The sequence below is a fragment of the Eubalaena glacialis genome, chromosome 2 (assembly GCF_028564815.1).
Source record: "Eubalaena glacialis isolate mEubGla1 chromosome 2, mEubGla1.1.hap2.+ XY, whole genome shotgun sequence".
In the NCBI taxonomy this organism is placed as follows: domain Eukaryota; kingdom Metazoa; phylum Chordata; class Mammalia; order Artiodactyla; family Balaenidae; genus Eubalaena; species Eubalaena glacialis.
In genome coordinates, this window is record NC_083717.1 from 70,507,592 (window position 1) to 70,534,950 (window position 27,359).

At 36.5% G+C, this 27,359-nt stretch overlaps 1 protein-coding gene and 1 non-coding gene across 6 annotated transcripts in view; one reads left to right on the forward strand and one right to left on the reverse strand.

The window, feature by feature from the left end:
* Positions 1-27,359, forward strand: part of DPP8 (dipeptidyl peptidase 8) — a 58,823-nt gene that overhangs the window by 9,841 nt on the left and 21,623 nt on the right. For all 5 annotated transcript variants that reach the window (XM_061182007.1, XM_061182009.1, XM_061182010.1 and 2 more), the window contains 7 exons: positions 17,739-17,912; positions 18,735-18,903; positions 22,871-22,981; positions 23,647-23,775; positions 24,334-24,395; positions 26,347-26,447; positions 27,105-27,282. In XM_061182007.1, coding sequence (XP_061037990.1) covers positions 17,739-17,912; positions 18,735-18,903; positions 22,871-22,981; positions 23,647-23,775; positions 24,334-24,395; positions 26,347-26,447; positions 27,105-27,282 — 924 coding nt within the window. The remainder of the gene's footprint in view (positions 1-17,738; positions 17,913-18,734; positions 18,904-22,870; positions 22,982-23,646; positions 23,776-24,333; positions 24,396-26,346; positions 26,448-27,104; positions 27,283-27,359) is intronic.
* Positions 25,303-25,375, reverse strand: TRNAM-CAU (transfer RNA methionine (anticodon CAU)). The gene has a single exon. It is a non-coding gene; the product is annotated as a tRNA-Met (tRNA).

The following is a 27,359-nucleotide window of genomic DNA, read 5'->3' on the forward strand; positions in this document are numbered from 1 at the left end:
ATATTTAGTAACAGTACTAATGTAAGGGTTAAATAAAGGTACTAAGTTCAGTTTTTGTTTCTAAATAGCATAATTCAATTTATGTAAAATCAAAGGTTAGGTTTTTTTTTTTTTCCCTTCAATATTTTGTCTTTAGACAATATGTAAATGGTTCAAAACATCCCAAGAACAAGATGATAGTTTGGGTGTGATTGTTTGCCTTTTTAGTTCTCATTTATTATTTTTACATTGAATATTGAATAGAATATTTGGACTAAATGAACTAAAATGTGATATTTCTCTTAGGAAGTAAAAAAAAAAAAAAAAAAAAACTTCCATGACAACTAATCATTTTGACTGCAACTATTTATCAGGGATGTTGTTTCTTACATTGGTTTGTGACTTTTCTTTAAAACAAAAAAATTCCTTATTCTAAGAACAGTGTGTTGAACTGAAATAATGGTGGTTTTCTCATGGAAAACGTTGCAAATTAGTGAGTCAGAGTTGTTTTTTTTTTTTAAAGCTTTATTATGGAAAATTTCAAACCATACAAAAGTAGAATCCTATGCAAACTAGTTTTGACAATTATCAGATCTTTGCCATCGGTGTTTCACTGTAGCCTTACCAGTCCTCCCTCACAATCCCTACCCCTACTTCTCAGATTATTATTATTTTTTTTTAGAGAGAGTTGGCATTCTTATTTATTTATTTATTTCATTGTGCCAGGTCTTAGTTGCAGCTCGCCAGCTCCTTAGTTGCAGCACATGGACTCCTTAGTTGTGGCAGGTGGGCTCCTTAGTTGTGGCTCCAGGACTCCTTAATTGCGGCTTGCTGGCTCCTTAGTTGTGGCATGAGAACTCTTAGTTGTGGCATGCATGTGGGATCTAGTTCCCTGACCAGGGATTGAACCCGGGCCCCCTGCATTAGGAGCGCAGAGTCTTATCCACTGCACCACCGGTGAAGTCCCACATCTCGGATTATTTTTAAAGAGTTCCCAAATATGTCATTTCACTCCTAAATAAGTCAGTATGTATCTCTAAAGTATATAGATTCTTTTTAGACATCATCACATCTTAAAAAATCATTGATCATTTCTTCATATAAAATATTCAAATTTCCCTGATTTTTAAATTTCTCTTTTTTTACACTTGATTTGTTAAATCAGAATCTAAGTAAGGTTCATATATTACAATTGATTGATAGGTTTCTTAAGTTTCTCTTACTTTTAATCTATTGCTTTCCTTTCCATCCTTTTTTTCCCACTGCAGTTTATCTATTGAAGAAAGAGGGTCTGTTTTGCTGATTGTATTCCTGTGGTGTTATTTGATATGTTCTTCAGTCTCCTGTATTCTCTGTAAATATAAATAGGTAGTCAGATCTCGAAGCTTCATCAGACCCAGGTTTCCTCTTTTTTTCTCCCCCAATAATACTTACAGATCAAAAGAATTGAAAGCAGGGTCTTGAACAAATAATTCTACACCCATATCCATAGCAGCATTATTCACAATAGGCAAAAGGTGGAAGTAACCCAAGTGTCCATGGACAGATGAATAAATAAACAAAATGTGGCATATGTTGGGTTGGCCAAAAAGTTCATTCAGGTTTTTCCAGAACATCTTTTTTTAAATAAATTTATTTATTTATTATTTATTTATTTTTGGCTGTGTTGGGTCTTCGTTGCTGTGTGCAGGCTTTCTCTAGTTGCAGTGAGTGGGGGCTACTCTTCGTTGCGGTGCGTGGGCTTCTCATTGCGGTGGCTTCTCTTGTTGCGGAGCATGGGCTCTAGGCGTGTGGGCTTCAGGAGTTGTGGCACGTGGGCTCAGTAGTTGTGGCTTGTGGGCTCTAGAGTGCAGGCTTGGTAGTTGTGGCTCATGGGCTTAGTTGCTCCGAGGCATGTGGGATCTTCCCGGACCAGGGCTCAAACCCATGTCCCCTGCAGTGGCAGGTGGATGCTTAATCACTGTGCCACCAGGGAAGTCCCTCCATAACATCTTATGGAAAAATCTGAACTAACTTTTTGGCCAACCCAATACATGTGATGGAATATTATATGGCCTTAAAAAAGAAGGAAATTGTGACACGTGTTGCAGCATTGTTGAACCATGAAGATATCATGATAAGTAAAATAAGCCAGTCACAAAAGGACAAATACTGTCTGATTCCACTTATATGGGGTGCCTAAAGTAGTCAAATAGACTACTAGAATGGTGGTTGCCAGAGGCTAGGGGAAGGAAAAATGAGGAGTTGCTGTTTAATGAGTTTAATGGGTATAGAGTTTCAGTTTTGCAAAATGGCAGAGTTCTGGAGATGGGTTGCACAGCAGTGTGAGTATAGTTAACAGTAGTGAATGGTACACTTAAAAATTGTTAAGATAGTAAGTTTTATGTTATATATATTTTACCACAATTAAAAAAATAATATTTCATAGACAACGTTGTATGCCTCCATCAAAAGTCATATAGAGCCTTATTTATCTTCTTGTGATGATAGCACCCTTTGATCATTACCTAGATCCATTATAAAACAGTGAAATTTTATCATTCCTTCTTCATTTATTAACTGAAAAACTTCTATAAAGAGAAAACTGCTATTCAACAACTATTCAGTTATTCTGAGTTCTAGATCACAATAGAAAGGCAGGATGTTTCTTTTCCTTTATTTCCCATTTTTCAAATAATCTATGTTCTACAATCTTATATACGTGATCAGTTAGGGGTTTTGGAGGGTATTTTGTTTTGTATCTTTATAAACTTACAGTGTAAGCCTGTTTGGTATCTTTTGATGCATTAACAGTTATTATTCTTATTGTACAAATGTCTTATTTTTGGCTGTTGGAATCCTTTTCAACTTGACATGTCAAATCCTTTTGACATGACCCTGGTAATAGTTGATAGCGCTCTTGCTTTCTGCTGTGAAGATGTGTCATGATCATCTTTCACATTGCTTATCCCATGCTTAGAATCAGCCATTTCTCTCTTGTTCCTTTAGGGGAAAGTGATGTTAAGAGACCATGATCTGGGTCTCTTAGAGATGCTTATTATTATTGTGTTGTTAATTGTTTCTAGGTCTTTTTATTGGGCAAACTAGGGAATACATACATTGTGTGTGTGTGTGTGTGTGTGTGTGTTTGAAATGTACAGATCACCATGAAGTCATATCAATTCAGATAAGATATAAGGTCAGACTGATATATCCAGTTAAGATATTGCACTACAGGATTTTTCTTTAACCTCATTTATCCTACATATGAATTTTCTTTCTCTGGTGCCAACGGTCCTGTTTTAAACAACAGTATAATTACTCATTTGCTTTACTCCATACTACACACAAAACAGTTTTAAAATAACAAATGAATCAGTGCTGATTACTTAACAGTAACTTGGAATTGGTCTTCTTTGTGTGGTCATGCTATCAGTTCTATACAATTAGATTCATTTGCTTCATTTTGTTTTCAAGTGTTAGGAATTCCTTTGTTTTTAATTTAATTTTGGTAGAAAATAGTTATATGATTCCAAAGTCAGATCTACAAAACCAGAAGTATTCAGAGAAGCTCTCCGTCTCCTCTACCCTATTTCTCCCCCCTCCTTCTAGATAATCTTTGTGTTTTTAAATGGCTTATCCTTCTTTTTTTAAAAATATAAGCGACTACATAGATATTCCTATCCCCCATTAGATAAATAGTAACATACAGTATACATTTTCTCCACCTTGCAATTTTCAAATAACAATGTATCCTTCAAATCACTCCGTAAAAATATATAGTCAGTCCTCCATAACAACAGGTTCAGCATCCTTGGATGCAGAGGGCCAGCTGTACTAAACCATTTTATAGTCTGAGGGACTTGAGCATCCACAGATTTTGGTATCCATGGGGGTGGGGGGTGTCCTAGAACCAATCCCCCGCAGATTCTGAGGGACAACTGTATACATAATCTTTATTTCTTTTTACATCTGTGTTGTGTTGTACAGACAAATCATGTTCAACCAGTTCCCTCTTGATGGACATTTTAGTTATTTTCAATCTTTGTATTACAGATAGTAGTGCAGTAAAATGGCTTGGGCTTTTTACATTTTTGCCAGTGTATCTTTAAGCTAGATTCTTAGAACTGAAATCACTGGACCAAAATGTATATGGTTTTGTAATTTTGCTAGATATTATCAAATTTTCTTCCATAGGAGCTGTGCCATTTTGAATTTCCATCAGTAAGGTATAAGTGTGCCAGTCTTCCCAGAGACTCTCCAACACAGTATGTGGTCAAACATTTGGATTTTTTGCCAATCTGATAGATAGAAATGGTATCCCAGTGTAGTTTAATTTGCTTTTCTTTTATAGGCAAAGTTGATGATCTCTTATCTCTAACCCATTTTTCTGTGGAGTGATTGGTCTTTTTCTTCATTTTTAGGAGCCTTTTATATACTGGAGATATTAACCCTTTGTCTGTGATATAGTTTCAGATATTTTCCTGAAGTTGTAATTCGTGTTTTTACTTTCTTTATGGTGTGTGCGTGTGTGTACACACGCCATGTGGAAGATTGTTGTGTAATAAAATTTATCCATCTTTTTGGTATTGCTTCAAGAATTTGTGTCTTCTGTCATAGGACAGATTTTCTACACCCAAGTTATAAAATAATTTACCCATGTTTTCATCCAGTGCTTTATATGGTTTCTTATATGGTTTCATGTTTTAAAGCTTTATTGAGGTATAATTGGCATATAAAAAGCTGCAAATATTAAAGTGTACAATTTGATAGATTTGGATGTACATATGATGTACCTGTGAAACCCTTACCTCAGTCATTACCCTCAAAAGTTTCCTTGTACTGGTTTGTATTCTCCCCTACCCACCCATTCAGTTGTACAGGCAACCAATGTACCAGTCTTGCACAGTCCTTCATAAGATTTATCTGTAAGTATTTCATATTTCTTTATTCTATTGTAAATGGCTTTGTTTTCTAATTTCAATTTCTGGTTGATCATTGCTAGTATTTTTCTTTAACTTTCTAAGTGCTTTCTCACTTTTTTTTTTTTTTTAATTGTAGTTGATTTACAATGTTGTGTTAGTTTCTGGTGTACAGCAGTGATATATATAAATATATATATATATTCTTTTTTAGATTCTTTTCCTTTAGAGTTTATTACAAGATACTGAATATAGTTCCCTGTGCTATACAGCAGGACCTTGTTGTTTATCTATTTTATATGTAGTAGTTTGTATCTGCTAATCCAAAACTCCTAATTTATCCCTCCCCCACCTTTCCCCTTTGGTAACCATAAGTTTGTTTTCTATGTCTGTGAGTCTGTTTCTGTTTTGTAAATAAGCTCATTTGTATCATTTTTTTTATATTCCATGTATAAGTGATATCATATGATATTTGTCTTTCTCTGTACTTCACTAGTGTGATCATCTCTCAGTCCATTCATGTTGCTGCAAGTGGCATTATTTCATTCTTTTTTTATGGCTGAGTGGTATTCCATTCTGTGATGTATGTATATCACATCTTCTTTATCCATTCATCTGTTAATGGACATTTAGGTTGCTTCTATGTCTTGGCTATTGTAAATAGTGCTGCTGTGAAAAGGGTTTTTCTTTTTTAATTTGTTAATATGGTAAAACAAAACATCACTTGATTTGTTGAGTCTTAAAACCAGTCTTGCATTCCTGGGATAAAGCCCACTTGGTTCTAATTTATTATCCTTTTAAATATTGTTGGATTCAATATGCTAATATTTTGTTTAGTTTTTTTATATCTATGTTCATGAGGAATATTGGTCTGTAGTGTTCTTTTCTTGTAATTTGTCTGATTTTGGAAATAGCGTTATGCTAGCCGCAGAATAAGTTGGGAGATATTTCCTCTTTTTTAATTTTCTAGAATTTGTTTGGTAGAATTCACCAGTGAAGCCATCTGGACCTGTAATTTTCTTTGTGGAAAGGTTTTTAACTACAAATTCAATTTCTTCCTTAGATGTAGTGCTATTCATATTATGTATTTCTTTTTGAGAAAACTTTGGCTGTTTGTGTCTATTAAGAAATGTTTCCATTTCATCTAAGTAATCAAATTTATTGGCATAAGTTTCATAATATTCCCTAATCTTTTCAATGTCTGTAAGAATCTTTGGTGATGTCCCTCTCTTATTCCTGATATTTTGTGTAATTTGTGTCTTCTCCACTCCCAGCCTTTTTTTTTTCTGATCAGTCTGGCTAAGGGTTTATCAGTTTGGTTTCATTTATTTTTCTCTGTCGTTTTGTTTTTTTCTATTTCATCATTTTATGCTCTAAACTTTATTAATTCTTTTCTTCTGCTTACTTTGGATTTTGTTTGTTCTCCTTTTTCTAGTTTCATAACGTGGTAGCTGAGGTCACTAGTCTGAGACCTTTCTTCTTTTCTTATATAGGCACTTAATGTTATAAATTTCCCTTTAAGTACCACATTAACTGTAGCACATACGTTTTGATATGTTGTGTTTCCATTTTCATTTAGTTCAAAACACTTCCTATTTCCCTTTAACCCATAAGTTATTTAGAAGTGTACTATATAGTTTCCAAATATTAGCATATTTTTCAGAAATTTGATTTCTAATTTAATTCCACTGTGATCCAAGAACATACTTTGTATGACTTAAATCTTTTCAATTTTTTAAGTCTTGTTTTATGGCCCTGAATGTGGTCCATCCTTGTACGTATTCTGTGTTCACTTGAAAGGAATATATGTTCTGTTTTTGTTGGGTCTATAAATGACCATTAGATCAAATTGGTTTATTGTATTGTTAAAGTCTTCTATGTCTTTACTGATTTTCTATTTGTTCTATCAGTTATTGAGAGAGAATGTTGAAATCTCCAACCATAATTGTAGATTTGACTGTTTCTCATTGCAGTTCTATTAGTTTTTCCTTTAGTATATATTTTGAAGCTATGTTATTAGGTGTATAAGTGGATAGGATTGTTATATCCTATTCGTAAATCTACTGCTTTCTTGGTTTGAAATGACCTTCTTTATTTCTAGCAATATTCTTTACTCTGAAGTTTACTTTGATGTTAATATAGTCCCTCTAGCTTCCTTTTGATTACTGTTAGCATAGAATAAGCTTTTCCATTAAAAAAATTTTTTTACTGGCTTTGTTGAGATATAATTCAAATACCATACAATTCACTCATTCAAAGTATACAATTCAATGGTTTTTAAGTGTATTCAAAGGGTTGTGTCACCATCATCACCATCTAATTTTAGAACTTTTTGTCATCTGCAAAAGAAACCCATTAGCAGTCATTCCCCATCCTTTCACCCTCTCTAGCCCCAGGCCAAGGCAACCACTAATCTACTTTGAGTCTCTATAGATTTGCCTATTCTGAACATTTCATATAAATGGAATTGTATAATATGTGGGCCTTCATGACTGGTTTCTTTCTCTTAGTATTTTCTGGATTCATTCACACTGTAGCAGATAATAGTGCTTCGTTTATTTTTATAACTGAATAATATTCCATTGTATGGCTAGACTACATCTTATTTATCCATCAGTTTATGGATAAAGTTGGGTTGTTTCAGCTTTGGGGCTTATATGAATAAGGCTGCTTTTAACATTCAAATGCAAGATTTTGTGTAGATTTGTTTTCAGTTCTCTTGGGTATATATCTAGGAGTGGAATTACTGGGTTATGTGGTAACTCTGTGTTTACATTTTTAAGGAACTACTAAATTGCTTTCCACAGCAGCTGCATCATTTTACATTCCCACCAGCTATGTATAAGGGTTCTAATTTCCTACATCCTCACCAACACTTGTTGTTGTCCATCATTTTGATTATAGCCATCCTAGTGGATGTGAAGTGATATCTCATTGTTATTTAATTCGCATTTCCCTAATGACCAGTAATGCTGACCATTTTTTCATGTGTTTATGGGCCATTTGTGTACCTTCTTTAAAGAAATGTCTGGGGAGGGCTTCCCTGGTGGCGTAGTGGTTAAGAATCCACCTGCCAGTGCAGGGGACACGGGTTCGAGCCCTGGTCCGGGAAGATCCCACATGCCGTGGAGCAGCTAAGCCCGTGCGCTGCAACAACTGAGCCTGCACTGTAGAACCCGCAAGCCACAACTACTGAGCCCATGTGCCACAACTACTGAAGCCCGCACACCTAGAGCCCATACTCCACAACAAGAGAAGGCACAACAGTGAGAAGCCCGAGCACCGCAACGAAGGGTAGCCCCAGCTTGCTGCAACTAGAAGGAAGCCCGCATGCAGCAACAAAGACCCAAAGCAGCCAAAAATAAATAAATAAAATTAATTAATTAATTTTAAAAAAAAGAAAAGAAATGTCTGGGGAATCCCTGGTGATCCAGTGGTTAGGACTCTGCACTTCCACTGCAGGGAGCCCGGGTTCTATCCCTGGTCGGGGAACTAAGGTTCGGCAAGCTGCATGACAAGGCCTTAAAAAAAAAAAAAAGGTCTGTGCAAGTCCTTTGCCGTTTTAAATTGGGTCTTTTTAATGTTGAATTGTAAGAGTTCTTTATGTATTCTTGATACTGGACTTTTCTTTTCTCCCATTCTGTGGGTTGTCTTTTTATCTTTTTCTTTAATTGCAGTAATCATTAATTTATTAGTAGAAAATCAGCCATAATTACCTTTAGCAAGTATTTAATACTATAATCATTAATTTAAATCTATACATTTTTTTTTTTTTTTTTTAATTTATTTATTTTTGACTGTGTCGGGTCTTCGTTTCTGTGCGAGGGCTTTGTCTAGTTGTGGCAAGCGGGGGCCACTCTTCATCGCGGTGCGCGTGCCTCTCACTATCTCGGCCTCTCCTGTTGCGGAGCACAGGCTCCAGACGCGCAGGCTCAGTAATTGTGGCTCACGGGCCCAGTTGCTCCGCGGCATGTGGGATCTTCCCAGACCAGGGCTCGAACCCGTGTCCCCTGCATTGGCAGGCAGATTCTCAACCACTGCGCCACCAGGGAAGCCCCCTAAATCTATACATTTAAACATATTTTGATCTCTCCTGTATCGAGATAAGACATTTTTGTGACTTACCCTTTTTTCTATTCTTCATTTACCTTACTCTGAATTTCTTATACCTTCATTTAAAAAAATTGTGGACATAATACACATAATATAAAATATATCATCTTAACCATTTTTGAGTGTACATTAGTACATCAGTGGCATTAAGTACATTCACATTGTCGCAAGCATCACCACCATCCATCCACAGAACTCTTTTTTGTCTCAAAACTGTAATACTGTACTCATTAAACAACAACTTCCCATTACCTCTCTGCCAAGCCCCTGGCAACCACCATTCTACTTTCTGTTCCTATGAGTATGACTACTCCACGTGCCTCATAGAAGTAGAATCATACAGTATTTGTCGTTTTGTGACTGGCTTATTTCACTTAGCATAATGTCCTTAAGGTTTATCCATGTTGTAGCATATGTCAGAATGCTAAATAATATTCTATTGTATGTATATACCACATCTTGTTTATGTATTCATCCATTAATAGACACTTGAATTGCTTCTACCTTTTGGCTATTATAAATAATGCTCCTATGAACATGGGTATACAAATATCTTTTCATGTCCCTGCTTTCGATTCTTTTAGGTATATACTCAGAGGTGGAATTGCTGGATCATATGATAATTACATTTTTATATTTTTGAGGAACTGCCATACTATTTTCCATGCACCATTTTACATTCGCACTAGCAGTGCACAAGAGTTCCAATTTCTCCACATCCTTGCCAACACTTACTATTTTCTGGCTTTTTGATAGGAGCCATCCTAATGAGTATGAGGTAGTATCTCATTGTGGTTCGATTTGCTTTTCCTTAATGATTAGTGATATTGAGCATCTTTTCATGTACTTATTGGCCACTTGTATATCTTCTTTGGAGAAATGTCTAGTCAAGTCTTTTGCCCACTTTGTTAATCAGGTTGTTTGCAGTTTTTGTTGTTTACTTTCTTGATAATGTCCTGTTGTTTGAATAGGGATCACCAAAAGGATATGTCCAAGTCCTAAAGGTGTCTGTGAATGTGATCTTGTTTAGAAATAGGGTCTTTGCAGATGTAATTAAGTATCTCAAGATGAAATAATTCTGGATTTAGGGTGGGCCCTAAATACAATCATTGATGTTCTTATAAGAGAAGGGAAAGGGAGATTTGAGACAGGAGGTGAAAGCCATGTGAAGAGTAGGCAGAGATTAGAGTTATAGTGCCATAAGCCAAGGAATCCCTGGAGCCACCAGAAGCTGGAAGAGGCAAGGAAGTATTCTCCCCTAGAGCCTTTGGAGGAAGTCTGGCCCTGCTGACACCTTAATTTTGGGCTTCTGCCTTCAAAACTGTGAGAGAATAAATGTCTTTTGTTTTCAGCCACCAAGTTTGTAGTAATTTGTTAACAACAGCCCTAGGAAACTAATACAAGTCCTTTGCCGCACAAAGTTTTTAAATTTTGATGAAGTCCAATCGATCTATTTTTTCATTGATTGCTTGTGCTTTTGGTGTCATACTTAAGGAACTTGCTTAATCCAATATCACACAGATTTCCATCTATGTTTTATTATATAAGACTTTTATAGTTTTAGCCCTTACATTTAGATCTTTGATCTATTTTGAGTTAATTTTTGTGTATAGTGTGAGATAGGAGGCCGAATTAATTCTTTTACGTGTGGAATCCAGTTGTCCTAGCACCATTTGTTGAAAGGCTATTCTTTCCCCTTGGAGTGGTCTTAGCACCTTTGTTGAAAATCAGTTGACCATAAATGTATGGGTCTATTCCTGGACTCTCAGTTCTATTCCACTGGCCTATTTATCTATTCATATGCCAGTATCATGCTCTCTTGATTAATGTGGCTACATTGTACTAACTTTTGAAATTGGAAAATGTGAGGGTTTTTTTCAAGATTATCTTGAAATTCCATATGAATATTATTAGCATCAGCTTATCCATATCTGGAAAGAAGGCAGTTGGAACTTTGATAGGCATTCTAATGAATCTCTAGCTTAATTTGGGGTCTACTGCCATCTTTATTATCTTCAGTCTGTGGACATGGGATGTCTTTCCATTTATTTAGATTTTTTAAAATTTCTTTAAATAGTATTTTACAGTGTTCTGTATACAAGTCTTGCACTTCTTTGGTTACATTTATTTCTAAGTACTTATTCTTTTTGATGAAGTTTTGAATGGAGTTGTTTTCTTAATTTCATTTTCCAACTGCTAGTTGATATTGCAATTGATACTCGTATATCAATCTTGTGTCCTGCAACTTTGCTGAACACATTTATTAGTTCTAATTATTTTTTGTAGATTTTTTAGGGTTTTCTATATATCACGTGTCATCTGTGAATAGAGATGGTTTTCCTTCTTCCTTTCCAACCCAGAAGCTTTCATTTCTTTCCTTACCTAATTGCCCTGGCTAGAACCGCTAGTACAATGTTGAATAGTAGTGGAGAGCAGACATCCTTTTTTCCCCCTGATCTTGATGGGAAAACTTTCAGGTTTTCACAATTAAGAATTATATTAGCTGTGGGTTTTTCATTGATGCCCTTTATCAGAATCAGATAGTTCCCCATTATTTCTTGTTTGTTGAGTGCTTTTATCATGAAAGGGTGTTGGTTTTTGTCAAATGACTTTTCTGGGTCTATTAAGAAGATCACATTTTTCCATTATTGTATTAATATGGTGTATTACATTGGTTGGTTTTTATGTGTTGAACCAAATTTGCATTCCTGGGATAAATCCCACTTGGTCACGTATAATCCTTTAATACGCTTCTGTATTCAGTTTGTCAGTATTTTTTGTTTGATGATGATGATTAAACCTAATTATTCCAGTAAATATGTTAAAAATTGAGTAAATATTCCAATTATCAAAGAAAAATTGTCAGAGTGAATTTTCTCTTTTTTTCCCATGGTTTGAGCAAATATTGCAGTTCTGCAACAATGCTGATCTTATTTGTCAAATTTAAATTTTCCTAAACATATAGCTCTAGAATGCTCTTCTGTTTAGGTTAGATATGGGCACCATATTTAACTGTCCAATTATATTTATATATATATATATATTTCTTTTTTTTACATCTTTATTGGAAGTTTGTCAGTATTTTATTGAGGATTTTTGTGTCTATAGTCATAAGAGATATTGATCTGTAGTTTTATTTCCTTGTTATGTCTTTGTCTGGTTTTGGTATCAGGGTGATGCTGACCTCATCAAATGTTAGAAAGTGTTTGCTCCTGTTCTTTTTCTTTTTTTTAAGAAGAGTTTGAGAAGGATGGGTCTTAATTCTTCTTTAAACATTTAGTAGAACTCATCAGTAAAGCCATCTAGTCCTGGACTTCTTTGTGGGAAGCTTTTCGATTACTAACTCAAATCTCTTTATTCATTATAGGTCAATTCAGATTTTCTGTTTCTTCTTGAGTCAATTTTGGTGGTTTGTGTGTTTCTGGGAATTTAACCATTTCATCTACATTATCTAATTTGTTGCTATTCACTTATTCATACCATTCCCTTATAATCCTTTTTAACCCCATAAGATCGTTAGTAGCAACTCTCTTTCATTCTTGATGTTAGTAAATTGAGTCTTCTCTCTTTTTGTATTTTTGGTCATTCTAGCTAAATCTGTCAAATTTGTTGATCTTTTTTTTTTTTTTAATTTATTTATTTTTGGCTGTGTTGGGTCTTCATTTCTGTGCGAGGGCTTTCTCTAGTTGCAGCAAGCGGGGGGCCACTCTTCATCGCGGTGCGCGGGCCTCTCACTGTTGCGGCCTCTCTTGTTGTGGAGCACAGGCTTCAGACGCGCAGGCTTAGTAGTTGTGGCTCACGGGCCTAGTTGCTCCGCGGCATGTGGGATCTTCCCAGACCAGGGCTTGAACCCGTGTCCCCTTCATTAGCAGGCAGATTCTCAATCTCTGTGCCACCAGGGAAGCCCAAAATTTGTTGATCTTTTTAAAGAACCAATTTTTGGTTTGTTAAGCTGTATTATTTTTCTGTTCTCTATTGTTTATTTCCAATTTGATGTGTATATTTCCTTACTTCTGCTTGCTTTGGATTTAGTTTGCTCTTTTATTCCAGTATCTTAAGGTGGAAGGTTTTGTTTGTTTGTTTGTTTTTTATGCCACGTGGCTTGCGGGATCTTAGTTCCCTGACTAGGGATAGAATCTGGGCCCCTAGCAGTGGAAGCACAGAGCCCTAACCATTGGACTGCCAGGGAACTCCCTTAAGGTGGAAGGTTATTGATTTGAGATCTCTTTTTTAATATAGGCACTTATAGTTATAAATTTCCTCCTGAGCACTGCTTTTGTTGCATCCCTTAAGTTTTGGTATATTATGTTTTCTTTTATCTCAAAGTATTTTTTGATTTCCTGTGATTTCTTCTTTGACCCATTGGCTTCCCCCTCCATGTACCAACATCTGGGACAACTGTAAGGCACACCTCATTTGGTTCCCATTTCTCAGGGATTGCTGTCCTTTGTTGTCTGATGTCCAGTGTCTTGAAAACATGATTTTATATATTTTGTCCATTTCTGAGTTGTTTCAGATATGAGAACATACCTGGTCCCTGTTACTCCATCTTGGCTAGAAGTGGAAGTTGGTTTCATTTTTAACATTTAAATCTCTGACCCTTTTGGAATATGTGGGAAGTGGATCCAGTGTTATCTTTTTGCATATGGCTATGCAGTAATTCCAACTGATAAAATTTAAATCAGTAATCACTGATTTTAACATTTCATCTTTTACCCACCACTTCTTTCTTATTAATTTCTATATTCAGCTTTCTATTTTGGATTTTCTGCTCTGTACCATTGTTCATTTTGTTTATTCATGTTTTAATTTTTTAATATCTGGTAAAGCTGACCTTGTTCCTCATAATAGATCTTTTTCAGGGTTCTTTTTATCATCTTGCTTGATACACTTTCAAATAATAAATTTTATAATCACAAAGTTATAAATGCAGAGTTCTCTTGTGAAAGTTAATTTCTTAGCTCTGAAATGTCTTGTGTTCTGATTATTAAACATTAAGACATGTTAAGGGGACTTCTCCGGTGGCACAGTGGTTAAGAATCCTCCTGCCAATGCAGGGGACACAGGTTCGATCCCTGGTCTGGGAAGATCCTGCATGCCACGGAGCAACTAAGCCCATGCGCCACAACTACTGAGCGCACACACCGCAACTATTGAAGCCCGTGAGCCGCAACTACTGAGCCCACATGCTGCAACTACTGAAGCCCACGTGCCTAGAGCCCATGCTCTGCAACAAGAGAAGCCACCTCAATGCGAAGCCTGCACATTGCCACAAAGAGTAGCCCCCGCTCACCGCAACTAGAGAAAGCCCTTGCGCAGCAACAAAGACCCAAAGCAGCCAAAAAAAAAAAAACAAACCTGAGACATATTAAGTATGGATCAAATCTGATGACGTTCAGGGAGAATAAGAGGGAGAAATTAAAATATAATTATATACTCAAAATTGCTCTTGGTGTCAATGGAAACAGTCTTAAAAGATATTTAAAACAAAAAGATTAGAATTAGGGCTTCCCTGGTGGCACAGTGGTTAAGAATCCGCCTGCCAATGCAGGGGACAAGGGTTCAAGCCCTGGTCCGGGAAGTTCCCACATGCCGCGGAGCAATGAAAGCCCGTGCGCCACAACTACTGAGCCTGCGCTCTAGAGCCCAAAAGCCACAACTACTGAGTCCTCGTGCCCCAACTACTGAAGCCCGCGCGCCTAGAGCCCGTGCTCCGCAACAAGAGAAGCCACCGCAATGAGAAGCCCACGCACCGCAACGAAGAGTAGCCCCCGCTCACTGCAACTGGAGAAAGCACGCATGCAGCAAGGAAGACCCAATGCAGCCAAAAATAAATTTAAAAAAAAGATTAGAATTAATAAAACATTGAATTTTCTAGTTTTTTCTTTTGGAGCCTAACACACACATACACGCATGTATATATACACATATATATGTATATATGTAATTAAACATTAATAAAAAAGTGATACAATGAATATAAAAAAACGAGGTAGATTTTTAGCAGGATTCCAAGGTTGTCTCATTTTTAACTTCACTTGACATTATTTTAAGTTTGCAAGTATACACATGTATTTGCCATCCTTGAACACCGTTTACTTTCAGTATGCTGGCTTAATTTTGGAGACATACATTTCTGCCAATGAACTTGGCTACTTTTATTTTATTTTTTAATTTTTTTGTTAGTGTATAGTTGATTTACAATGTTGTGTTAGTTTCAGGTGTACAGCAAAGTGAATCAGTTATACATATACATATATCCACTTTTTTTTAGATTCTTTTCCCATATAAGCCATTACAGAGTACTGAGTAGAGTTTCCTGTGCTATACAGTAGGTCCTTATTAGTTATCTGTTTTATATATAGTAGTGTGTATATGTCAATCCCAATCTCCCAGTTTATCCCTCCCCACCCCCCTTACCCCCGGTCACCATAAGTTTATTTTCTTTTTTTTTTTGTGTGATTTATTTATTTTATTTATTTTTGGCTCTGTTGGGTCTTTGTTGCTGTGCATGGGCTTTCTCTAGTTGTGGCGAGTGGGGGCTACTCTTCATTACTCTTTGTTGTGGTGCATGGGCTTCCCAGTGTGGTGGCTTCTCTTGTTGCGGAGCACGGGCTCTAGGCGCACAGGCTTCCGTAGTTGTGGCTCACGGGCTCAGTAGTTGTAGCTCGCAGGCTCAGTAGTTGTGGCTCGTGGCTCTAGAGCGCAGGCTCAGTAGTTGTGGCGCACAGGCTTAGTTGCTCTGCGGCATGTGGGATCTTCCCGGACCAGGGCTCGAACCCATGGCCCCTGCATTGGCAGGCAGATTCTTAACCACCGTGCCACCAGGGAAGCCCCATAAGTTTGTTTTCTACATCTGTAACTCTATTTCTGTTTTGTAGATAAGTTCATTTGTACCCCCTTTTTTTTTAGATTCCACATATAAGCGATACCATATATTTGCCTTTGACTTACTTCACTCAGTATAACAATCTCTAGGTCCATCCATGTTGCTGCAAATGGCATTATTTCGTTCTTTTTTATGGCTGAGTAATATTCCATTGTATATATGTACCACATCTTCTTTATCCATTCCTCTGTTGATGGACATTTAGGTTGCTTCCATGTCCTGGCTATTGTAAATAGTGCTGCAGTAAACACTGGGGTGCATGTATCTTTTCGAATTATGGTTTTTTCCGGATATATAAACTTGGCTACTTCTATTTTTTTTATTTTTAAAAAATTTATTTATTTATTTTTAACTTTGGCTGCACTGGGTCTTCGTTGCGACGTGCGGATGTGGGCTTAGTTGCCCCACGGCATATGTGGATCTTAGCTCCCTGACCAGAGATCTAACCTGCGTCCCCTGCATTGGAAGGCGGATTCTTAACCACTGGACCACGTGGGAAGTCCCTGAACTTGGCTACTTTTAAAGTATTAGTCCTTGGTAGTTCTCTGGCAGTCTACTGGTTGGGACTCTGCGCTTCCACTGTGGGGGGCCGGTGTTTGATCCCTGGTCAGGGAACTAAGATCCCGCAAGATATGGCATGGCCAAAGAAAATAAAATAACATAATATAACATAACATAAAATAGTATTAGTCCTTGGTAGCAGAAACCATGTCTGTTTCCCTTATTTACCATTCCTTTATTTATCCCCTTATTTATCATAAAGAGCTCTTAGTGAGGGAAGATGTGGATGTAAATTTTTAAAACTAGCACTTATTAGATTTTTTTATATATATATTTTTAAATTTTATATATGTGTCAAATAATATTTTTAGTTTGGGAAGGTCCCTCTTCATCATCAATCATTGATTACAAATATTCTTTGAGGGAGATTTTAACAGATGCTTTAGGTAGGAAAGCAAAAATCAGACAGATTCTGCTCTCAAGTTTTTGTTGTTTTTTTTTAATCTATTTCTAGTCAGAAATACTGAAAAAAAGTGAAAAACAAAACCATAGCCAAATGAGTAAAAGAGATAGTAACTCATATAAATTTCAAAGAAGAGATCACTGTACACCATAGTGGATCAGGAAACTTTCCTGGCCAACGTTGATTTAGGGCTAAGGTTTTGGGATATCAGTAAAACTTGGATGGATAGAAAGAAAAATGGCCTCGGTTGGGATGGGGGGTGATGGAACAAAGGCCAGGAGCAGAACACCGCATATTGGGTTTTACATCATTGGTGTGACAAGCCTGACCTAAGGTTTTATTAAAGCAGTATTAGTGAATTAGTGGAAAGGTACTAATGACAGCTGATATTTGAGAACTTTACTCTGTGCCAATCATTGTGCTAAACATTTTACATATTTTTATCTAAGTTAATCTTCACAAAGCTGAAGTAGATGATTTATTACTACTTTGAAAGTGAAGAAAATTACTTTTGAGGAAATTAAACTACTCGCCCAAAGTCACACTTCTAATGAGAGTCAAAGCCTAGATTCAAACTGCTTGACTTCAGAGTCTGCTCTTAAGTGCATGCAGAACTGCTATATTACATTTAAGTTGTAGAAGATCTTGAATGCCAAGCCAAGGTGATGAGACTTAATTCTTGCTCTCTAATGTATACAGTAATCGTCTAGGGACCCTTTACCAAGAAATTTTTCAGCAGACTTCCTGAAATTAATCTGTTTAAAGTTGCTGGCAAATTTTGGGATCACTCAAAATGTAAACTCAATAATATTGGAGATGCTAGAATTTCAGTGCTAAAAGCAAAAAGCCACCTTTCAGAAGACTGGAATGTGAGACTTTCTTTCTGTATTAGGCAACACTGGACTATGGAATGTATTCTCGAGAAGAAGAACTATTGAGAGAAAGAAAACGCATCGGAACAGTTGGAATTGCTTCTTATGATTATCACCAAGGAAGTGGAACATTTCTGTTTCAAGCTGGTAGTGGAATTTATCACGTAAAAGATGGAGGGCCACAAGGATTTACTGTAAGTTGATGTTACTACTTGATAAATCTGTTTTTGGGTCCTAAAGTTATTTGTGTCCAAATCAGAAAGGTAATTAAACAAACTAAAAAATTCTTTTCACCAATTGTTTACTACTGATTTAGTAGTAAAGAAAACAAGAAATATGGGTATTAATTTCCAATTTTAAGAGTTAATAATTTTTTCAGTGACATTAGTATACAATTTTTAAAATGCTAAAAATACTTGCTGTGTAGGAAGAATTAGTAAAGGGCATCAGTGCCATTTTTTGAGTAAGTGCTGAGGTGGATTTTCGAAGATAATGATATCACAGGGCAATCCCTCTTTGGTTCCCCTAAAAGCTTGATTCATCTCAGTAAATGGTTTTAAATGTTTGATTTTATTCTAGGCAATTTTAATGTGATATCAGAACTATTCTTCTGATAGAATTGTGATGATTCTAGCTTTCATTACATTTTTATGAGCAAATTATTTTATACTGGTAAAATTAATTAGAAATATTTAATAAGTGAAATAGTCAAATAAGTGTTTAATAAAAGCATGTAACAAACGATAATTACTCTGTTTAAACAGGTTTGGACAACAATTTATGAAGTGCTCTTATTTTGTCTTTATTTCTGCTCCTGTTATGCTTAGCTTATTAATTCATAGAAAAAAAATGAGTCCTTTCTTATAAGTTAAGGCATATGAAAGTACATTTTTCTGGAGAGCAGTTATTATAGTTGATATTGTACTTGGGATTATTATTCATTTTATAGGAAGGGTGCTGGTAAACAAATATGTATCAGCCTGATACTTGCCTTTAAATGTTGTTTACTTTTCTAGCAACAACCCTTACGGCCCAATTTAGTGGAGACTAGTTGTCCCAACATTCGGATGGATCCAAAATTATGCCCAGCTGATCCAGACTGGATTGCTTTTATACATAGCAATGATATATGGATATCCAACATTGTAACGAGAGAAGAAAGGAGGCTTACTTATGTGCACAATGGTAATTCAAGTTCTTCAAACCTACTTTCCTGAAAAGTATTTTTAAAATTTAATTTGCTTTTGCTTACATTTTCCAATTGAAGCATGCTGGGTGATCTTTATATTTTAAACTTAAATCTTTAAAATGAAAAAGGACAAAAGTACAGTGGATAACTGGTATGTGCCACCTATATAATGCTCCCTTGTTTTAAGGGTCATTTTCAGACAGCACAACAGTAGCACCTCTGACCTGATTGTTCTTTTAGCCTAATAAGACTACCAGAATTTCCCCCAAAACTGTTCTTTTTTTTTAATTTTTTTAATTTGTATTTTTGGTTGTGTAGAGTCTTAGTTGTGGCACACGGGATCTTCGTTGCAGCATGCGGGATCTTTCGTTGCGGTGCTCGGGCTCTTCGTTGCGGTGCACAGGCTTCTCTCTAGTTGTGGCGTGCGGGTTCTCTCTCTAGTTGTGGTGAGCAGGCTCCAAAGCGCATGGGGTCTGTAGTTTGCGGCTCACGGGCTCAGTTGCCCTGCGGCATGTGGGATCTTAATTCCCCGACCACGGATCGAACCTGCGTCTCCTGCATTGAAAGGCAGACTCTTTACCACTGGACCACCAGGGAAGTCCGAAAACTGTTCTGATTAAAATAAAATTTAATTTAAAAAATTAATCTTGTTTTTAGGAAAACAAACAGAAAAATCTAGTACACACTATAAGAACTACCTAAAAATTTGTCTCCCCTTTTTGCAGAGCCTGCTTAGTTATTTTGTCATAATAGGAAAAATAAAACTTTCTGTATTGTGGAAGTATTTAATTTTTATTGAAGTGACTATAATAATGCTAAGCAGTACTGAAAGCACAGAAAAGACGTGTATGTTTTTCTCCAAAGCTTTTATACAAATGAAAGATGGGAAATAGTGTACTGCTTCTTTTTTTTTTTTTTTGAACATGTGAAATATACCATTTTAAAAAATTTTTAATTAATTAACTTTTGGGGGGCTGCATTGGATCTTTGTTGCTGCGCGCGGGCTTTCTCTAGTTGTAGCGCGTGGACTTTCTCTAGTTGTAGTGAGCGGGGGCTACTCTTCATTGCCGTGCACAGGCTTCTCATTGCGGTGGCTTCTCGTTGCAGAGCACGGGCTCTAGGTGTGCAGGTTTCAGTAGTCGTGGCTCACGGGCTCTAGAGCGCAGGCTCAGTAGTTGTGGCACGCGGGCTTAGTTGCTCCGCAGCATGTGGGATCTTCCTGGACCAGGGATCGAACCCATGTCCCCTGCATTGGCAGGCGGATTCTTAACCACTGCGCCACCAGGGAAGCCCTAAGTGTGTGTTTAGAGAGAAAGGTAGGTAGAGAGTAAGCAACATTACTCTTACCCCTCTTATTCACAGTAGGTTTCCAAATGAAAGTCCCCTTTGGGGTAGGTGTAGTCAGTTGGCATGTGCATTTGTTTATTCTCTGCCTCCTATAATAGAGGAATTTAAAGGTAACTTAATACCAACCTCTACTCTCAAAGGACATATCTTATTGGGAGAACAAGATGATACCATTTATTCATCTAATTAATCTTAGTAATTGAGGTCTGTAGTAAGTGATAGGGAGATATAAATGAGCGATACATAGTCTCACATCTAAAGGAGAACAAAATATAAAGCAGTAAGAGGGCTTCCCTGGTGGCGCAGTGGTTGAGAATCTGCCTGCTAGTGCAGGGGACACGGGTTCGAGCCCTGGTCTGGGAGGATCCCGCATGCCGCGGAGCAGCTAGGCCCGTGAGCCACAGATACTGAGCCTGTGCGTCTGGAGCCTGTGCTCCGCAACAAGAGAGGCCGCGATAGTGAAGAGGCCCGCGCACCGCGATGAAGAGTGGCCCCCGCTTGCCGCAACTAGAGGAAGCCCTCGCACAGAAACGAAGACCCAGCACAGCCAAAAAATAAATAAATAAATAATAATTAAAAAAAAAAAAAAAAAATATAAAGCAGTATAGAAGGTATAACTTTGGAGTAGTTGAAAGATCCAAGAAAACTGAGTGCTGGTTTTGGCTATATCATTAATTCCAAAATTCAGAAACTCTGAAAACTGAGGTTAGTTTTCATTAGGTTGGTGCTAAAACTCATTTGGTGGCAAAACCTGACCTGAACTGACCTGAGGATATTTATAATCTTAATCTTACTTAGTGTGCCTATTCCTAAATTTGCTGCAGGAATATTAGTATATTTGATTACAGGGTATTTGATTACCCTGCTGGAGATGTGACATAATTATGCGTAGATGTATGAATATGAAAAAATCCCCCAAATTCTGAGTTCTAAGCACTTCTGGACTCAAAATTTTTGGATAAGGGGTTATTGGTTCATATTGCACATTTGTTTCAGACAACATACAGAAAATACAGATAAGAGAACATAATACAGTGAAACTTGCCTATAAAATTAAAATCACTGCAAAATATTACTACACACCCGTTAGAACACCAAATGTTGGAGAGGAATTTTCATACATTGCTAGTAAGAGTATAGAATAATACAGATACTTTGGAAAATTGTGTGGCAGTTTCTTACAAATTTAAAGATAAATTTTTTACAGTACCCAGCCATTCCAGTCCTAGGTACTTTATTCAAGAGAAAGGAAAACACATGTCCACATAGATTCTTATATAAGAATAATCATAGCATCTTTATTCATAATAGCAACTAGAAGCTGCTCAGATGTCCATTAACAGATGAATGGATAAAAGAACTGTGGTATACAATGAAATATCACTCAGCAACAAACATAAAGTGTATACTGTATGATTTCACTTACATGAAATTCTGGAATATTCAAAACTAGCCTATGGTGATAGAAATCAGATCAGTGGTTGCTTCTGAGGCAGGAATGGACATTGACTGGGAAGGGGCATGAGAAAACATTCTGGGGTGTTGGAAATATTCTGTGTCTTGATAGGATGTGGTTATACAAGTATATGCATTTTTCAAAGTAAACAGTACACTTAAGATGTTGTAAATTATAAAGCAATTCTTTTTTAAAAGGTTGTTCATAGTCTCACTATTTGGAGAGGACCACATTTTGATTTATATCCTGACACTTTAAAAAATATGTATTTGTATAACACTTTTATAAATGGAATCAGTATACATGTCATTTAGTAATATGCTTTTTTAAATTCAAGTATATTGTAAACATTTTCCCATGTCATGAAATCTTACGTAATTATGGCTTTGTGGTTTTTTAGATTGATTGACTGATTGATTTTGGCTGCATCGGGTCTTAGTTGAGACATGTGGACTCTTAGTTGCGGCGTGCGGGCTTCTTAGTTGCGGCATGCATGTGGGATCTAGTTCCCTGACCAGGGATCGAACCCAGGCCCCCTGCATTGGGAATGCGGAGCCCTACCCACTGGACCACCAGGGAAGTCCCTAGATTTTGTTTTTAAAGCAAGAGTTCCCTTCAGACTATTTGCTGGAAACCTAAGTGTAAAACAGATAAAAGCTCATCTGCTTTGGTTAAATAAGAGGAAGGGGAGGGAGGAGAAATGGTGAATTACATGATCTGTAAGACCCCATTCTCAGTCTAAAGATGTGCTTCTCTGTGTAGGAGAGTAAAAAGTCACCATGACCCTTTACATGTATTCTTTTTCCCATGGTCCTAGCTAAATGGGAAAATAATAACTAACATTTATGGAACACATACTATGGTTCAGGCTTTGTTCTAAGTACTTTATGTAAAATAACTCATTTAATCCTCATAACAACCATATAAGGTAGGTTCTTATTCCCATTTATAAATGGGTACTGCAGTGGAACGTGATCAGATGCTTTGCCCAGGGTCAGTCATTTAGTAAATGATGGAACCCAGATTTGAATTCAGTCCATTTGGCTCCACAGTTCACCACTATACTATAGCTGCCTTTCAGAATAAATGGAATCATTCTGCTTTGTACCTATGAAAAGATAGAGAACTTCTGTGATAATTTTGCCTTTATGTTTGTCTAGAGCTAGCCAACATGGAAGAGGATCCCAGATCAGCTGGAGTTGCTACCTTTGTTCTTCAAGAAGAATTTGATAGATATTCTGGTTATTGGTGGTGTCCAGAAGCTGAAACAAGTAAGAGGCTTCAAAATAATATATTATAGGTCAATTAAAGTATTATGAGATTCAACTACCAATTAGTTAACTGCACAGATTCTTAATTCTGAATAATAGATTCTGAAGTGATGAAGATTGGATCCCACCAGTAGTTATTTAGAATATTCAGGCTATATCTCACCATAATGAGTTCTCATAAAAAACAGGTGTATTGTGGTTCAGTACCCGAAGTCCTTCAACTCTCCTTGCCAGTTTTTCATCTGGAAGCTGGTTGGTGGCAACATTGGTGGCAAAATAAAAAATACCACCCCTTAATGGGAGTTGCTATAAAAAACATAGGATTGACTAGAGTCTGCATGAACAGATGGCCAAATTAGTGTATGAATGGATCAGAAAAAAAGAGCACGAATTCCTCCTTTTTCTTGGTGTATTCACAAGGATTTTACTAGCTGAGAAACAGCTCTCTAAAGCAGTAGCTTTCAAACTTTTTGACTGATCTGGTTAGAAATTTGTTTTACATTCTAGCCTAATACATTGTACATATACTCTATACATAAAAGGCAGCATGTTTTATGTATAAACTGCTTTTCACTATGGGAGATATAATACTAGAGGGAATGGTCAATTATGATTACTTTCTGGCATAATTCTCCTAAATTTTCAATATTTAATTTCCTTTTAAGCTCCCAGTGGCAGTAAAATTCTTAGAATTCTGTATGAAGAAAATGATGAATCCGAAGTGGAAATTATTCATGTTACGTCCCCTATGTTGGAAACAAGGAGGGCAGATTCATTCCGTTATCCTAAAACAGGTACTGTATTCCATTGGCATTTATATTCACTCATTCCTACTTTTCAAACAAGATTCTTTCTGCATTCATCCAAAGGTATGGTCAACGTGGATATTTTACAGATTTAGTAAGGATGGGTTGTTTAAGTGTCTCTGAAGTAGATTTTTTAATTACAGGCTGATCCTTTTTAATTATTTCAAAGGTGAGGAAGTGCACAAAACTGATTATTTCAAGAAATGAATAAAGAAGTACCTTTGCTTGGAAATAAAGATTTTTAAGGGATTATGTTCTTAATAAATTAGTAATTTTTTCCCATTTTGCTATTTACAGCATTTCAATTGTGAAATGATACGAATTCCCTTTCATTACGTACTAACTCTTGATGTTTTTCAGCTTCTTTTTTTTATAGCCATATTAAAAATTATGAATTGAAAAGGAGTTTTGAGATTCTTGTGCAATAAAGTCCTGTCTATATGCAACATTCCTCATTTGACTAAAGTATAAAAAGGATTGATCTGGCAAAATTCGTTTGAATAATTTTGGATATGCATTACTGTTCATTTATGTCTCTTTCTAAAGGCACAGCAAATCCAAAAGTCACTTTTAAGATGTCAGAAATACTGATTGATGCTGAAGGAAGGGTAAGTATAAAATGTTAACTTTTTGTATCATTTGACTAGTTTGTCAATAGAGATTTTAGATATGCTTTTTTTTTTTTTTAGCAGCTTTTTTTTTAAAAATTATTTATTTATTTATTTATGGCTGTGCTGGGTCTTCGTTTCTGTGCGAGGGCTTTCTCTAGTTGTGGCAAGCGGGGGCCACTCTTCATCGCGGTGCGCGGGCCTCTCACTATCGCGGCCTCTCTTGTTGCGGAGCAGAGGCTCCAGACGCGCAGGCTCAGTAATTGTGGCTCATGGGCCTAGTTGCTCCGCGGCATGTGGGATCTTCCCAGACCAGGGCTCGAACCCATGTCCCCTGCATTGGCAGGCAGAGTCTCAACCACTGCGCCACCAGGGAAGCCCTAGATATGCTTTTTTATTTTTTGGACTTGTTGAGCTTGCTGAGACATCTACAGATCATGATCTCAGGTTGACCTAATTTTCTACTTTGAAAACTTTCTGCTGGTTCCCAAGATAGGAATATGGGGATATGCATATTTACCACTCCTTTCCAGTATTTTTCCTCTTTGCCTGTGTTAATTCTCCAGATCAGTATTTCTTAAATAGTGGTTACTGACTGGTGAGTTACCTTCTGTGTTGACAGTAGATTAAATATCCCTCATTTCTTTTATACTGCTACTTTCCATTTGGACAGATGCTTATAAGCTAAATGCACACAAAATTAATTAAAAAACAGTCGTCTCTGCTAGACTTTTTTAACAACTTTATTGAAGTATAATTTTATATATATATATATATATATATATACACACACACAGTTTAAATATTTATTTATTTATTTGGCTGCACCAGTTCTTTTTAGTTGCAGCACGTGGGGTCTTCGTTGCCGCGTGCGGGATCTTTTATAGTTGTGGCATGTGGGATCTAGTTCCCTGACCAGGGATCGAACCTGGGCCCCCTGCACTATGAGTGCAGAGTCTTAACCACTGGACCGCCAGGGAAGTCCCTGAAATATAATTCACATACAATACAATTCACTCATTTAAAGTTTAAAATGGCCTTTAGTATATTCATGGAATTGTGCAGCCATCACCACAGTCAATTTTAGAACATTTTCACTACCCCTGAAAGAAACTCACATCCCTTAATCATCATCCCCAAACCTTTCCATGCCCCCCAACCCTGGGCAACCACTAATCTACTTTGTATCTATGTATTTGCCTATTCTGGACATTTCTTATAAATGAAATCATACAGTATCTAGTCTGAGTTCTTTCACTTAGCATCATGTTTTCAAGCACTAATCATGTTGGCACCACGTAACAGCATTTCACTACTTTTTATCGCCCAAAAATATTCCATTGTATGGATATACCACATTTTATTTATCCTAGCCATCCTAGTGGATTTGAAGTTGCACCTTACTGTGGTTTTGATTTACATTTTTCTGATGGCTAATGATGTTGAGCATCTTTTCATGTGCTTATTGGCCATTTGTATATCTTCTTTGGAGAACTGTCTATTCAGATCCTTTGTCCATTTTTTAAAAAGTATATTTAAAATTGTGTTAGTTAGACTATTAAGGGAAAAAAGTTTGCTCTCAGGACCATTTCACTAATATATTACAAAAATAGTATTTTAAGCTAAAATATAAGGAACTAGGGACTATTATTTTTCTTAGATACTAGAGTCTATAAAGTGATTAAAATCTGATTTTACCAGTTATTATCAAGAGTTCTGTTAGTATAAACTCACGGGAGAAGACTTTTAGACTATGCTAATTCCTGTAGTTAGAACTTGTTAGGTGTAAGAGCACCAGTATAGGTAACCCATGACTTACTGCTGGTTTTGTTAATCCTGTGTACCTAAGACTGAAAAAGTATGCTGTTAAAGATAGTGATTTAAGTAGACCAATAAGCTAGTTACTTATCTCAGTCTTCTATAACTAGATTCCTTTTTTCTTTTTTAATAGCTTATAGATGTCATAGATAAGGAACTAATTCAGCCTTTTGAGATTCTGTTTGAAGGAGTTGAATATATTGCCAGAGCTGGATGGACTCCAGAGGGAAAATAGTGCGTATGTTAAATTGCCACTTCTTTACAAATAATTTAGGACCCAGAACTGTCTGCTGTTAGATTTTCCTTTCCGTTGGAGCTGCCTTCACATGTAAATTTGAAGTGTAGATAGTTCTGCACAAAGAATTTTTCCTGAACTAAGTGGACTTGTAATCCTATAAGCATAGGTGCATTTTAATTCTGTCTCTTAGCCAGTCACAGTTTCACAGTGTTATTTGTGGTTAAATTGTATGACTTTTAGGCTCACTTATAAGTATGTATTTTTTTTATTGAATAATTAAGCAGAAATATTTGTAGAACCTTATGTGAAGATGATTACATGTAGTTCCTGTGTCTAATGTGGACAACAGGAGTTTCACGAGACATTTATCGACATTAAAGGGAGAAAACAATTTCAAAGGCCATCTGTGATTTTGGAAATTTAAAGAAAACTACTTTTAAAAACTCTACTCAAGCTTAACTTTTAAAAATAAGTGTAGAATAAGCTAATACTTTTAATTAGCCATTTGTAAGTGATAATTTAACATATACTAAAGCAATACTTTCATTGTGATTATAGAAATAACTGATGGGTGCTAGGGGAAAGATTAGTGGAATATTCATTTTCTGAAGAGTGTGCTTTATTTTGTGCTTTTCTTTTGTTTATTTAAATAGCGCGTGGGCTATCCTACTAGATCGCTCCCAAACTCGCCTACAGATAGTGTTGATCTCACCTGAATTATTTATCCCAGTAGAAGATGATGCCATGGAAAGACAGAGACTCATCGAGTCAGTGCCTGACTCTGTGACGCCACTGATTATCTATGAAGAAACAACAGACATCTGGATAAATGTATGCATGTTTTCTTGTACTTGGTTTGAATATTTTCTCAGAATGCTAAAGCACATGAAGCTCGATAGCAAACTATC